Source organism: Myotis nattereri (genome assembly GCF_964212035.1).
Source record: "Myotis nattereri genome assembly, chromosome: 16".
NCBI lineage: Eukaryota > Metazoa > Chordata > Mammalia > Chiroptera > Vespertilionidae > Myotis > Myotis nattereri.
The window spans coordinates 24,000,724-24,016,481 of NC_138091.1; the positions used below are offsets into that span (position 1 = coordinate 24,000,724).

At 34.2% G+C, this 15,758-nt stretch overlaps 1 protein-coding gene across 1 annotated transcript in view; it reads right to left on the reverse strand.

Annotated features, from left to right (window-relative positions):
• Positions 1 to 15,758, reverse strand: part of TAOK1 (TAO kinase 1) — a 111,787-nt gene that overhangs the window by 45,596 nt on the left and 50,433 nt on the right. The window contains exons 5-10 of the mRNA XM_081109557.1: positions 13,345 to 13,446; positions 11,343 to 11,388; positions 10,506 to 10,602; positions 7,549 to 7,662; positions 4,156 to 4,247; positions 1,078 to 1,171 (exon numbers count right to left, since the gene is read on the reverse strand). Of these exons, the coding sequence (XP_080965683.1) occupies positions 1,078 to 1,171; positions 4,156 to 4,247; positions 7,549 to 7,662; positions 10,506 to 10,602; positions 11,343 to 11,388; positions 13,345 to 13,446 (545 nt within the window). The remainder of the gene's footprint in view (positions 1 to 1,077; positions 1,172 to 4,155; positions 4,248 to 7,548; positions 7,663 to 10,505; positions 10,603 to 11,342; positions 11,389 to 13,344; positions 13,447 to 15,758) is intronic.

The following is a 15,758-nucleotide window of genomic DNA, read 5'->3' on the forward strand; positions in this document are numbered from 1 at the left end:
ATGTAATTCTTAAAAAATAAAGTATCACTAATTTATGCATCTACTTGTGAATTTTAAAGTATTTATTAAATACACTAGAGGCCTGATGCACAAAAATTGTGCAAGAATAGGCCCTCACAGCCCCAGCTGCCTCGTGGCCTGTCCCCCTGCCCACTGGTCGTTCCAGAAGGTTGCTAGGAAGGTCGTTCCGGAAGGTCATTCCGCTGTCTCGTCTAATTAGCATATTACCTCTTTATTATATAGGACTAGAATTTCTCCTATAATTTTTCAAATGCTAGACACACCTGAAGAATTAATTTCCCACTAAAATTTTCTATCACTAATAAAAATTCTAGTTTTTAAAAACTATCAATCTGTTTTACATAAACTTCTTTACATAAATGAACTTCATTTTATCAAATCAAGGAAGCACTAGGAAAAGGAACATCAGAGCATTCTGAATAATAAGTAACATAAAAAGTAGAATAATCACAAAGTTATAAATTATCTGATAATTCTGATAAATCAAGTCATTTTATCTATGTTTTTTATACCATATTAATTATAAACCATTCTCCAACAAAATATCACTACAGGTATTGCAATCTACATATTTTAGTTATAAAATATTAATGTTTAAATTGTGTTATTTATTATATAATCAGGGTAATATATATTCCTAAAGTTCAAAGAAAATATAAATTTTTGTAAAAAAGCAATATTTTTTGCTTCCATGTAGCATCACTGAGATGCATATGCTATGAAAAGCAGATATAATAAAGGATAAACAAGATATAGGGGTAAAATAAACCAATTTTATTTTATTTATCTTTATCAAGAGTTTATTTAACTCAGGTTCACTGAGGGAATTAAACAAGCCAATAGCATACAGGATAATGTCTCTTAATAAGCCAATAAAAACAACATACTCCAAAGCAATGATGGATTAATTAGACTACTATTACAGGAATAAGCCTATTTTCATCTCTTCAGATAGAAATACATTTTACCTATTTGAAATGAAATCATTTTGATAACATTATAAGAACGCATTTAATTTATAAAATGTTGAGTAATGTATCTCTTAGCAATACTCACCATTCATTAGACTGTAGTGTAGGGGATTCATTTTGGGCTATGTGATATAAGGCACTCATTGCATTCATATTAAATAAAGGAGGCTTTCTTTCCGCTGTAAGAGAAAGAAAATTTGTTATTGTTCTTGCAAATATTGTTTTTTAAAAATGATTTCAAACTTGGCAAAAAAAATTGCAAGTTGAGTTAAAAAAACACATTCAAGTATATAAATTTAGATTAAATTGCTGAATTGATGCTCTACCATTCCTAAATACTTTTAAAACAAGAACACCCTACTAAAGAACAATAATACCTCCATTAAATTAGGCCATTAATGCTGATACATGACTTTCATCTAATCCTCAAACCCCATTCAAGTTTCAATCAAATGTCAAATAATGTCCCCCTGTATGTAACCAGTCTCTTGTTGCCACTGCCTTTTGTGAGATGTCCCCCTTTTCCTGCTGAAGCTTTGAAACCCCATTCCAAGTCACTCTACAGTGTGAATACCCTTTTCATCCACTCAGGTTCTTTTTCTTTTTATTGATTCTAGAGAGAGAGAAAGCGAGAGGGAGAGTGAGGGAGGGAGAGAAACATCGATGTGAGAAACACTGATTGGTTGCCTCCTGCATGCACTCACCCCAACCAGGGATCAAACACACAGCCTGGGTATGTGCCCTGACCTGGAATGGAACCGGCGACCCTTTGGCGCATGGGATGATGATCAAACAATTCAGTCCCACTGGCCAGGGTGATGCACTCAGTTTCTGGTATCCCATGCAAACTACAGTGAGGCCCTCCTCCTAAGGAAAGCCCTCTTCTTTTTGATGAGGCACTGTGTGTTGAATGGATGTCCTCTTTAGACTCTGATACCATACAATATATTGCTCTCCCTACTATCACCTCCTCAACCTACTTGGATTCTGATAGACCAAACTGAGCCACCTCTAGGTATGAATGCCCACTAGGGTCTGAACCTCCAAACCTGAGTGCCACTTGCATGGATACCCTCATTAGGTTCTGTTTTCCCAAACCAGGATATTGGTCTGTGGGAACTCCCTCATGACTCTGATACTCCATTCTAGGCCATCATGGCTCACCAGCTAAATAGTTTATGAAGGGGACAATTACTGAAGAAATTCTGAATGAATGAAATAACTTGTTTCTATGGTAACTTATTAGAGTATTTAAATTTTTAAATGGTGCAACATTTTTTTAAAAAATGTATATTTTATTGATTTTTTACAGAGAGGAAGGGAGAGGGATAGAGAGTTAGAAACATCGATGAGAGAGAAACATGGATCAGCTGCCTCCCGCACACTCCACACTGAGAATGTGCCCGCAACCAGGGTACATGCCCTTGACCGGAATCGAACCTGGGACCCTTCAATCCGTAGGCCAACGCTCCATCCACTGAGCCAAACCGGTTAGGGCAATGTGTAACATTTTTTAAAAATGTTTTTCTTGATTTTTTAGAGATAGAAACATCAAAGATGAGAGAGAATCACTGATTGGCTGCCTCCTGCATGCCCCCTTACTGGGGATCGAGCCTGCAAGCCAGGCATGTGCCCTGACTGGAATAGAACCCCATGACCTCTTGGTTCCTGGGTTGACATTCACACTGGCCAGGCTGGACATTTATTTATTTATTTTTAATATTTTATTGATTTTTTACAGAGAGGAAGGGAGAGAGATAGAGAGTTAGAAACATCAACGAGAGAGAAATATCAATCAGCTGCCTTCGGCACACCCCCAACTGGGGATGTACCCACAACCAAGGTACATGCCCTTGACCGGAATCGAACCTGGGACCTTTCAGATCGCAGGCTGACGCTCTATCCACGGAGCCAAACCGGTTAGGGCTGGACATTCATTTTTATTCAGTTTCTTCTTAAGGTGAAAAAAACCCTTTGCAAATGTCCTCGAGAAATATAGTAGTTTTCTTTTCACCCTTTGCAAGTAAAAAGGGTGGATCATTCCACTACTGACATATTTAAAAAAAAGATACTTTCAAATGGAAGAAACATTTTCTAAACCTCAAAATGAGACCAAAAGATAAGAAGAAAATGACATTATGAGAGTCTCCAAACCTCAGTTTACTGATGTTTTCAAATTTAAAAATGATATAAAGCCTGAAGGCAATGGTTAATATAGGAATTCCAATACAAGCAAAAATAGTATTTTGGAAAAATACTAGACTGCAAGGTAGAAACAATCTGGTTGTATTGGAAATATTCATCTACTGTGTAATGATAAGCAATCTTTACTTTTATTTTTACCTCAATTTCCCTATTACTTGTTTTAGAAAACTACTAACAAACCCAGGTTGATACTGATTTATCAAAATTACACATGGATTTTACTATTAACATCTTCTTTTCAATCCTTGATTACTTCTAGAAGTGTTTAAGTAAATATTCCCAATATTTCCCACTTTTAAATAAAGTTTAATAGAATATTCCTGTAAGAAGAAAAAAAGGAAAGGATATTGGGCTAATGTGGAAGAGGGGGAGGGCGGGTAGTTTGGGGAATCAAGAGCAAGATATTCATCCTCTTTGATTACCGTGACAGTTCAATTGCCTACCTGGTTCACTTAGAGTGGGAATGTTAGTAAAGTTAAGATAGTCCACTGCCTTAAGCATAGTTCCATTCATGGGCAACAGAATAAAATGTGTGCACAAAATCAAAATACTACATACAATATGACATACAGCCTGACTTCTAATTATCATACGTAACTTAAAGTCATAAGTATCTTAGGTAGAGGTAAGTAATTCACAAATGCTTTAGAGATCTGCTATACATGGTAAATCTAGTAAATATAGACATATTCCAGGTGTTTAACAAATACTCATTAATATTAGACATAGATACTTTGAGCCATAGTGAAAATTTTTTTAGATCTAATTTAACAGAGCAAATATAATATACTTAACCTAATACATATAAAAATAACTGGTCACCAAAATGAAAACTTTAATAAATTTATTGCTCCCCTTAGTAACTGACAAAATAAAAAACAAACCTATAATTTGGTACAGAAATTGATGCAAGACATTGATTAAATCTTACTACACAGTAATATTAAAGAATGCTTACCTAGTTCAATACATGTTATTCCAAGAGACCATACATCTACTTTGCCATCATACTGTCCTTCATCCATGGCTAAAATTACTTCTGGGGCCATCCTAAAACATAAAATGTCATTTAAAGTTAAAAAAATTATAATATTCATTAAAATATAATGACTATCTACATGGAGAACACCTGTGTGAATTGCAGATAATATATCTGGACATAAGAATTTTTATAATGGGAAATGAATACATTACCGGTTGTGAGGTAAATAGTTACCATTGCACAGATAGTATAAGACTTATTTTTACTATCTGTCATGATCATATAACAGCATCCTAACGGAAGGATGCCACAAAGGGCGTTGTATTCTGCATCTGTTCAATCTCGCAGATTCTAATATTGTATATCCTTTAGGCCAGTGGTGGTCTCAGGATCCCATTACAAACATCTAACTTTTGCTAGAAAGAGGGAATGAATACCAGCAATTACCTTCCTTAAAGTTACAAGCTCAATCCATTTATTTAAGAAAATATTTGCCATAATAACCAACACAAATTACCATAGTTTGTCAGTCTTTCAAATAAAAATAGTGTTCTGTGATAAAAGTGTGTCTTAGCCCGGCTGGTGTTGCTCAGTGGTTGAGTGTTGACCCACGTAACAGGAGGTCCTCGTTTGATTTGGGGTTGCAGGTTCTATCCTCAGTAGGGAGCATGCAGGAGGCAGCCGATCAATGATTCTCTCATCATTGATGTTTCTCTCTCTCTCTCCCTCTCCCTTCCTCTCTCTGAAATCAATAAAAAATTTTAAAAAGTATCTAGGGAGACTCACAATGGAAACAATCAATTATCAACCTTATTGGTATCTTGGTTATAAAATGAAATTTTAATTCCTATCTTCAACTAGAGTCTAACATTTTTTATGGTACTTTAACCTTACACTTCATTTGCATTTGGAGTTAAGCACAGGCAGACACTTAAAAAAACTCACCGACTTTAATGAGTTTGTCACCAGGAACCCCTGTGTGTGTGCTCATGCAAAAACAGGTAAATATTGCCTAGTTCCTGTGTTCCAAATACGCTACATACAAATTAACAACTATGAAGAAAAACTCAAAAAAAACCAAACTAACAAAAATGTAAATAAAGTAAATTTTCAATCATCAATAATTGGGTGTTTCCAATATGTTCTTTAAAATGTTGAAGTAAGTTTAAACAAAATTAAACAAGTAATTTTTTTAAATTGTAGAACTTCATGGGGCTTTTAAAATATCTAATATTCACCATTAATTTCTAAAGAGAACCATTAAGAAATATTATTTGCTCACAGAACCTTTGTTTTATATAGGGGAGGGAGACTCTATCTAAACTAGGGTCCACATAAAAATTTTTTGGTCTTCTGGAACAGTGGTCTTCAAAAATTTTTTTTAAAATATATTTTATTGTTTTTTTACAGAGGAAGGGAGAGGGATAGAGAGTTAGAAACATCAATGAGAGAGAAACATCGATCAGCTGCCTCCTGCACACCCCCTACTGGGGATATGCCCGCAACCAAGGTACATGCCCCTGACTGGAATCGAACCTGGGACCCTTGAGTCCGCAGGCCGACGCTCTATCCACTGAGCAAAAATGGTTAGGGCAGTCTTCAAATTTTGTTTACTCATTTACCTCCAGTGAAATTATAACAACTAGTATCCCCTTGCACATTTGAGTTTATACCTAAATTTTAATAATTTAATATTTGCAAAAGATATAATGCATAGTGTATACACACACAGTATATTGTATATCTGCTTTAAAGATATTTAGAACTTGGAGCTGCAGAATTAGCTCATTCAATTTATCAAAACCACTACCATACAACTTAATTAGCAAAGCCAGTGTTCATGCTATCAATCAGTCAAATCAGAATCATCTGTCAGAAAAAAATCTGACTTCATTTTTCAATACAAATAACATGTTAATGTGTCCCTATGACAACCATCTTGATTATGAATTCTACAATTAGAAAAAAAAGAAGGGAGGAAAGATAACTGGGGAGAAAAAAATAAAAAGCAAGGAATAAAGGAATGTGAAGAGAGGTAATAAAAAAGGCACCAGGCCTTACTAAGAGTTTGTGTCCTGATTCTTCAATGTTTTTTACAGATTATATTCTGAAATTGTCCCTCTGGTGCTGCTTTGAGGCTTTTATATCCCAGGGCAATGCATCATTATAATATTCAGAATGGGCAAGAAGCCTTTCTTTTATAAAGTGGGAGGAGGAGATTTGAAAGGTCCATGGGAAAAAAGATGTAGTGGACCTAAGACAACATTCTCTGCATACACAGAGAAATAGGACACATATGGATAGAAGTTGAAAATTATTCCCTTAAACTTGCTGACATTAATACTGAATTATTTATGGTTAAAGTTACATATTGTCTAGAATTTGTTTCAAAATAACTGAGGGGTGGAGAAGAAGGGGAGAGGAGTGAAGACATAGGTTGGGAATGGCCATGGGATAATGTTGTTGGGGTGAGTGGTATGTGAGGATTTATTATACTTTTCTTGACTTTAAATTTTTTTATTGTTTGATTGATCTTAGAGATGAAAACATCAGTTTATTTTTCCATTTATTTATGCATTCATTGGGTGATTCCTGTATGTGCCCTAACTGGGGATAGGACCCATACCCTAGCACATGGGGATGATGCTCTAACCAACTGAGCTACCCGGCCAGGACACGCTTGTTGACTTTATTTTTTGTTGTTTTTTTTGTTTGTTTGTTTTTTTAAAATATATTTTATTGATTTTTTACAGAGAGGAAGGGAGAGAGATAGAGTTAGAAACATCGATGAGCGAGAAACATCGATCAGCAGCCTCCTGCACATCTCCCACTGGGGATGTGCCCGCAACCCAGGTACATGCCCTTGACCGGAATCGAACCTGGGACCTTTCAGTCTGCAGGCCGACGCTCTATCCACTGAGCCAAACCAGTTTCGGCGCTTGTTGACTTTTATGTGTATTTTAAATTCTCTATAACATATAAAAAACAACACCCAAAACTCCAAGTTAGCTACCAGTCTTGAGGTATGTTAGTCTGAAGATCACTGATATATAGTAAATATAAACCTAAAGAAAACACAAATTTACACTTACCATTTCTATCTACTCCCCACTTCAATTTTTATTGAAATTTTTTCACTTCCATACCCAACGTATGAGACAGATAATAATACGAAAGAAAATGTGGACCATGAGTAAAAAATAGGAGATGCAAGGGTAGCACTCCAAATCTATATTTGAAACTATAATGCTTAAAGTTAAAACATTCAAAATAGCATTACATTTCCAGGAAAAAGACATCTGAAAAAGGTACAACCACACATTACCTATTTCAATTATGAGGATCAATATCAGATAGGATTAGTCTTACCAATATGGCGTTCCCACAAAAGAATTGGCAGGAGATGCCATGGAAGCAGATCCAAAGTCAGCAAGTTTCACCTGGCCTGGTTCTGTCAGAAGAATATTTCCTGCTTTGATATCTCTGGGTTTAAGGAACACATAAAATTATTTCTTTTTCTTTCATTAGATTATGTTGAAAACAATAAAATTCAAACAAAAATTTGTAAAGTAGGGAAAAAAATAAAAATAAGTTCTAGGATACTTTTTCAATTGGAATAGTAAGAATTAAGATCCAAATTAGAAAACAAAAAAATATAAAATTCATATAAATATATAGAAACAATTTTCTAAAAGAAAGGACAGAATAACAATAAAAACAAAAGGTAGGAAATCAAACAACTGGAGCATATAATCTATATTTGAGTTCCTATTTACTTGTGCAAATAATGGTTTTAAAAGTAGAATTTAATTAGCTGGCCATTTCTTCATAAATATAAGATTTCTGAGTACCCCACTTAATGTAAAATCAAGAACCTCATGCCAAATTTTTTATTATTTAACTTAAAAAATTTTTAAATTTAAGTATAGTAATATACAATCTTATATTTGTTTATTAGTTTCAGGTGTACAATATAGTGATTTGACATTTTTATACCTTACAATATGATCACCTGGCTAACTGTAGTAATCATCTGTCACTGTGCAAACGTATCACAATGTTATTGATTATAGTCCTTTTCCCCTTTTCAGCCATCCTCCCACCCATTCCCTTCTGGTAATCATCCCAATGATCAGTTTCTGTTTTGTTTTGTTTTAGATTCCACATATAAGTGAAACTATACAGTATTTCTTTCTCTGCTTAACTTATTTCACTGAGCATAGTACCCTCTAGACCAGAGGTAGGGAACCTTTTTTCTGCCAAGGGCCATTTGGATATTTATAACATCATTCAAGGGCCATACAAAATTATCAACTTAAAAATTAGCCTGCTATATTTGGTCAAACATTTAATTAACTGACCCCTAATGCCTTGGCAGGGCCAGACCAAATGATTTCGTGTACCTTATATAGCCAACGGGCCAGACATTCCCCACCCCTGCTTTAGATTTATCCATGTTGTTGCAAATATGCCCCCAATTTCCACAAAGGGAATATTCATATCATTTACAAAGCTTAGCATAATCCATCTAACTTAATATGAAATGAAAACTGATATATAAGGAAAATATACTATGGATGGTTTCAAATTTACTTTCAAGCTTACTTTTCTAAATCAGTAAACAAACTCTCCACACAAACTAAGAAAATGATGGATATTTATATAATAGAATTTTATGTCCAATGGGTGCCATAATATAACTTAACCATTCAAGAAAAGAAAAACTTTATTTCCAAGTACTTGTCAATTCTTACTATATTATTATGATGGATATAATACTAAATCTATTGTCCTTCCACTTGTTTTTTAAAAATGGAGAGGTGCCCGTCCGTGGTGGCTCAATGGTTGAGCGTCAACCTATGAACCGGGAGGTTACAGTTTGATTCCCTATCAGGGGACATGCCTAGGTTGCAGGGTCGAACCCCAGTCTGGGGTGTGCAGGAGGCAGCCAATCAATGACTCTCTCTCTTTCTATTTCTCTCTCCCTCTCCCTTCTTCTCTGAAATCAACAAACATATTAAAAAATTAAAAAGGAGAGGTGCTTTGAAGTTGAGAAGACCTTAGGTTCTAATTTTATCTCTTTCGTATACTTACTAGCATGTGGGTTTCTCTTACTATTTTCATCTAAAAAATTGACAACCCATTAACTCACAATGACTCTACTACATAGTTTAATATGTATTGCCTGATTCACATACAAAATTAAAAAATGTTAATTTCCTTCTAAACCAGGCAAAAGCAATACCAATGCTAAAAAATGCATTATAAAATGGTTTAAAGTTACTATCCATCACCATGGATTACCACGGATTAATACTCAAAAGCATAAAGAGTCTTAAGTAGCCTTTTATTTGATTATTTATTTTTGTTTATCCTCACCCAAAGATATTTTTCCATTGATTTTTTTAGAGAGCGTGGAAGAGAGAGGGAAACAGAAATATCGATGTGAGAGAAACACATCGATTGATTGCCTCCTGCACATGTACTGACCAGGGTCCTTGCCGGGGAGGAGCCTGCAATCAAAGTACGTGCTCCTGACAGGAATGGAACCCAGAACCCTTTGGTCCGCAGGCCGATGCTCTATACATTGAGCTAAACCAGCTAGGGCTTAAGTAGCTTTAAATATATATATATATATATATATATATACTTTTATTGATTTCAGAGAGGAAGGGAGAAATAGAAACATCAATGATGGCAGAGAATAACTGATTGGCTGCCTCCTGCATGCCCCTACTGGGGATCCAGCCTGCAACCTGGGCATGTGCCCTGACCAGAAATCGAACTGTGACCTCCTGGTTCATAGATTCCCGTTCAACAACTGAACTATACTGGCCAGGCTTAAAGTAACTTTTATATATCCCTGTTACAGAATCAATGGAACAAATCTGGCATAATCAGTTAGCAGAAAGAAAAAGATCAAGGTTTAATTCTAGTTTAATCTACCTAAGCTTTTTAAACTTGGAGAAATTAGAAACAAATTGGGGCATCAGTTTTTTCATTTGTAAAATGAAAAAAGACTACATAATCCCTAATGGCCTTTTCCATTTTGCAAATTAAATAATTCTGTAATTAAATTGCTACCTCAAATCTATCAAGTACACATGCTTCAGAAAGCCCAGCAGCATGTGCAGAAAAGATAAAATTATCCTAAACAAAGAGAGCAAGTGTACTAGTATGTTCTTTTTAAGGCAATCTAAAAAATATGAGTTTATAAGATTTTGAAATTTTTTAACCAATGAAAATTTCAGAGGTAATGAGTTCCAGGTTGATATAAGCAACAAACCATTTGCTTATTAATACATGACAATTTTCAGTGTACTTACCTATGGATCATAGTATGTGAATGCAAGTAGGCTAATCCCTGGAGAGCACCATGTGTAATTGCTGCTATTTCCACTTCTTGTAATGGCTTTTTGTGAACTTAAAGTAAGAATTTAAGAATTATTATTATATAGAACATTTTTAAAATAATAAATATACATATCTGATATAGAGAGAGCAATTTTAAAACACTAACAACATTTAGCAACAAGGGATTTGCTTCCCAAGATATACTAGTAATACAAAGCTACTGAATGTTATAACTAGTACCAATTGTGCCTTGCTGTTAAAGTAGAGGTTACAGCCAATATTCTTCAAAGCTAACAACATTTAACAATTATTTGGTGATAATAAAAACAAAAGTAACAAAAGAGAAGTTTTCCCTTTATTCTCAGATATTTTCATTCAGAACAGAAGGAACAGATCAAGCTGAATGACAAAGAAGGCAGAAAAATGCTCATTAAGGCAAAATGAGAGAAAAATTCACTGATGTTATACTATACTAGAGGCCGGATGCACGAAATTCTTGCAAAAGTAGGCCTTCCTTCCCCCGGCTGCCAGCACCAGCTTCCCTCTGGCACCCAGGACCCAGGTTTCCCTTGTAGCCTGGGCTTCGTCTGAAAGGACGCCGGGAAGGACGTCCAGTCTAATTAGCATATTACGCTTTTATTATTATAGATAACATTAAATGAGGATGGTATATACCATGCTGAGATTCTAGAAAAGGTTAAGGCTTTCACTGTTTTGAAAAGTTTTATGATATTTAAGAAGTCTCTTACTGAATTCTTATTTTATTTTGCTAATGCTTTTTTTTCTCTTAATATTTAAAGGAAACCTACCTTCCAGTAAATCTGAAGCAGATCCTAAACAATATTCCATTACAAGCTATATGGGAAGAAAAATTATAAAAGCATTAAAATATATTATTAAAAAGACTATTTGAGATAAATTCACCAAGGAGATCAAGAAGATAGTTTGAAATAAAACAAACTCTCGTTATTTACCTTAAAAAAATATTTATGCAGTTAGCAATTTGTTAAATGCATTCATAAGGTTAAGTCAATGACAAGATGTGTATTTCATACATAATTACTAACTAAAATTATAAAAGAATATACATATTCTGTTACTATTAACCTAGAGTAGTAATAATGATTGTTAGGAAACAGAAAAATGTCCTCTGGGACTATATGTACAAAGCTTAGGTTACAGTTTATTTTTAAACTTTTTAAGAATGTATGTTTTTAGTGATTTTCCAGAAGAAGGGAGATATAGAAACATCAATGAAGAAAGAAAATCATTGATCGGCAGGCCTCCTGCACACCTTCCAATGGGTATTGAGCCCACATCCCGGACATGTGCTCTGACTGGGAATCAAATCAATAACCTACTGTTTGATGGGTCAGTGCTCAACTATTGAGCCACACCGGCCAGATTTAGGTTACAGTTTAACTTTTTCATTTAAATCAAACACAGAGCACCTCCTAATGTGCCAGGTATTTTATACATATTAATTAATTTAATCCTCACAACCACTTTATGAGGTAGGCCTTATTATTTCCATGTTTTACAGATGGAAAAACTTGAGAGACAGAAGTAACCAGCCCAACGTACTTTTTCTTTAACAATAGCCTCAAGTGTAGGAGTACTACCACAGCCACCACCAAAATCAAACTGGATAAAAATGCAGCAAACAGTCCTGGCTGGTTTGGCTCAGTGGATAGAGCATCAGCCTGTGGATTGAAAGGTCCTGGGTTCGATTCCGGTCAAGGACACATGCCCAGGTGGTGGGCTCGATCCCCAGTGAGGGGCATGCAGGAGGCATCCGATCAATGATTCTCATCATTGATGTTCCTATCTCTCTTTCCCTCTCCCTTCCTCTCTGAAATCAATAAAATTATATTTTAAAAAAATGCAGCAAACATTACAAATCTAAATCTAACTTCAATCCACTAGAATGATAACAGCTCTGGCTTATTAATTATTCAAAATAAAGGATCATTCCTGTTTAAAGAAAATTTAGCCCTTTTCTTAAGATAGTTATTATGTCTATACCATTATGGGATTACTAGATTATCACCTCAGTGGTAACAACAGGGTAAAATTAATCTCTACTTCATGTAATAATTCTCTACCTTTAGTATTACTCAGCCAAGTAATCACAATTAATTCAAATTTCACCAGGATTCACCAAGACTTCACCAAAAACTTTGTGGTTAAATAGATTATAATACATAATGTCAAAAAGATATAAATTTCATCCTTTAGTAATAGAATTGTTTTTACAATGTTTGAGAAACCATTTAGTAGTTTGATAAACTACTAAAAATTTCAGAGAACATTTTACCATTCATATAAAGGCCAGCTAAATCCCTATAGTAAACTTGCAAAAGTTTTCATTGCTTAGGGAAAGGAGTTCTAGGAAAAGCTACTCTTCCTTTCTCGGTATGAAATAACATTTCAAGGTGTTTTTGAAGCTTCACAGGACAATTTTGAGACTTCTTTTATTTTTTGGTTAATCCTCACCCAAAGATATGTTTTTCCATTGATTTTTAGAAAGAATAGAAGGGCGAGAGGGAAGGAGTTTGGGAAAGAAACACTGAGTGAGAGAGACAGATCAATTGGTTGCCTCCTGCACATGCCCCGACCAGGACAGGGAATGCAACCCAGGTAAGTGCCGCCCTTGACCAGTAATGGAATCCAAGACCCTTAGGTATTCGGGCTGAGTGAGGCTCTAGTCTAGCCACTAAAAACACACCAGCCAGGGTGAGACATTCTTAATTTAATTAATTATATGCCCAAACCAACTAAAATTAAGGCAAGGGGAGAGCAGATACCTACCCATGCTGTGTGCTCACGTAAATAGCAGCCTTTATATTCTATACTGTTGGGATGTTTTATTCTTTGTAGAAACTTGACTTCTTTAATAATATCCTGCCATTTCTATGGGGAGAAAAAAGGGAATAAAGGAAAGAATTATGAACAGTTGCTTTTCCTTAGAAATGTATGTAAGAAAGAAGTAATTACTAGATTAAGGCTTAATGAGAGCATACAGCTTTGCCTTATTTGTAATATTTAAATTAAATGCCAAAATAATCAATTTAAGAGGAATTACATTCATAGTTTATAATCAATTACATAATTTATAAAATTATTCCATTCAAGGTAGGACAAATGTTTGATAAAATTTATCATAAATAAGTCTTATCAATATTTTACAACTACACACCACACATTGGTGAAAACAATGTACCATATTTTGTGATTTTTCATCAAAATTCAACTTCCCTTTTCTTATCTGAAGCTTTACTGACATAATCTACATACCATAAAGTTCACCTATCATGTTTCTGGCTTAGATCTTCTACCAAATGTTAAGGTTTTGTTTGTTTTTTAAACTCAAATGAAGTCATTACTCTGAGACAAATTCATAAATGCACATTACTTTCTAAAATGCTAGTGGAACAATTAGTTGTTACATAGAAAAGTTCACAGAAAAAAACAAACAGTATGAAAACATTTTCCTACATATTTTACTAAGAGCTTTCTTCACTAACACCTATCCAGCAATACAGATAAACCATTGGCCAGAACAACATACTTAGGCCATATTCTAAACAAAGTAACTCTTAAGAAGCAATCAGGGAACTCTAAGGACCCAACCAGGTTCTTTGGTCTACAGACTTAGTAGGTATAAGATGGAAAGCAGGAATCTATTTTTTGTTCTTGTTTTAGTTTTTTAAAGCTTTACCCCCAACTTGGGTCATATTTCTAAAATCAGAGAAACTAGCATAATAGAAAACGTTAAAAAATATTTTGTACTAGAATTTAAGATCACATATCTCCTATGTTATTTAAGAAGTCCTCAACAAAATACAGCAAAATAGCTGCATAATATTTTAAGATATAAGATTCAAAATTTAGAGTTTCATGGGCTTTAATTCTCAAATTTGAATGCTCTGGGAGGCAAGCTCTCAAAACAAAACACTTGTATTCGTCAATGTAAAAAAACCCCACAAACTTTTATAAAGGACACTAATATCAGACGTAAAAAAATGATGTCCTAAATGAAACTTTTTCTTCTAGGTGTGCCTAATCAGATGCCAACATAGCACACGTCTTCCTGTGAAAGCTAGTTCTAAAGTTGTGTGAGAGAATGGTGAATAAAATTAGAGTAAACTTGTAAGAAATGGAAAGTGAAGATTTTTTTGGAGTTTTAGGAATTTTTAGGAATTGAAATGATGGAACACCAACATAATCATGATAGTGTCATTGTACCCAGAGTATGATCACAAAAACAAGATTTAGCATAAAATGAAGAGATTCAGAAAAGGTAAAAAACCAAAATCATTAAAAATTAAAGACTGATTCAGAAATTCTACCTCTGAGCACATACCCAAAAGTATTGAAAAGCAGGAACTCAGAGAAATATTTGCATACCATGTTCATAGCAGCATCATTCACAATAACCAAGGGATAAAGGAAGCCAAGTGTCCATCAACAGAAGAATGGATAAACAAAATGTTGTGTTTTATCTACATACACACACACACCACAGGAATTATTATTTAGCTTTAAACAGGGAGGAAATTCATATACTACAACATGGATAAGCTTTGAGGGCATTATGTTAAGTAAAAAGGACATGATTCACTTATATGAGTTAACCTAAACTAGTCAAATTCATATAGATACTAGAATGGTGATTTCTAAGTACTGGAGGAGGGGGGAAAAGGAGTTGTTATTAGAGCTTCAATTTTGCAAGAGGAAATGAAAAGATTTCTGGAGATAAATGGTGGTGGTGTTTAGACAGCAATATGAATATCCTTAATGCCACTTAACACTTAAGAATGGCTTACTGGTAAATTTTGTGTATTTTGCCATAATTTAAAAAAATTTTAAATTAAAGACTGACACGTCCTACATTTTATAAAATAAATTTAGGCAATTAAATAGAATAAATATAATGTCAAAAGAACTAATCAGAATATTAGTGAACTAACATATACTCAACGTGGTATCGATTTTATATTATAGTTTTTCAGATTATTACACACCACCTGTTTTTCAGACTACATCTATACTGTCTGTTATTTAAAGTTTGTTTAAAGCTGAAGTTAATCTCTAAACCATTAAAAAATTATATCCAATATATTTACTGTGAAATACATCTTATTCTAGTTTACTATTTTAGAAACTGATAATCCCTCTATGACAAAAATAGAATAATATATTAAGTAACAGTTTAAAAAACT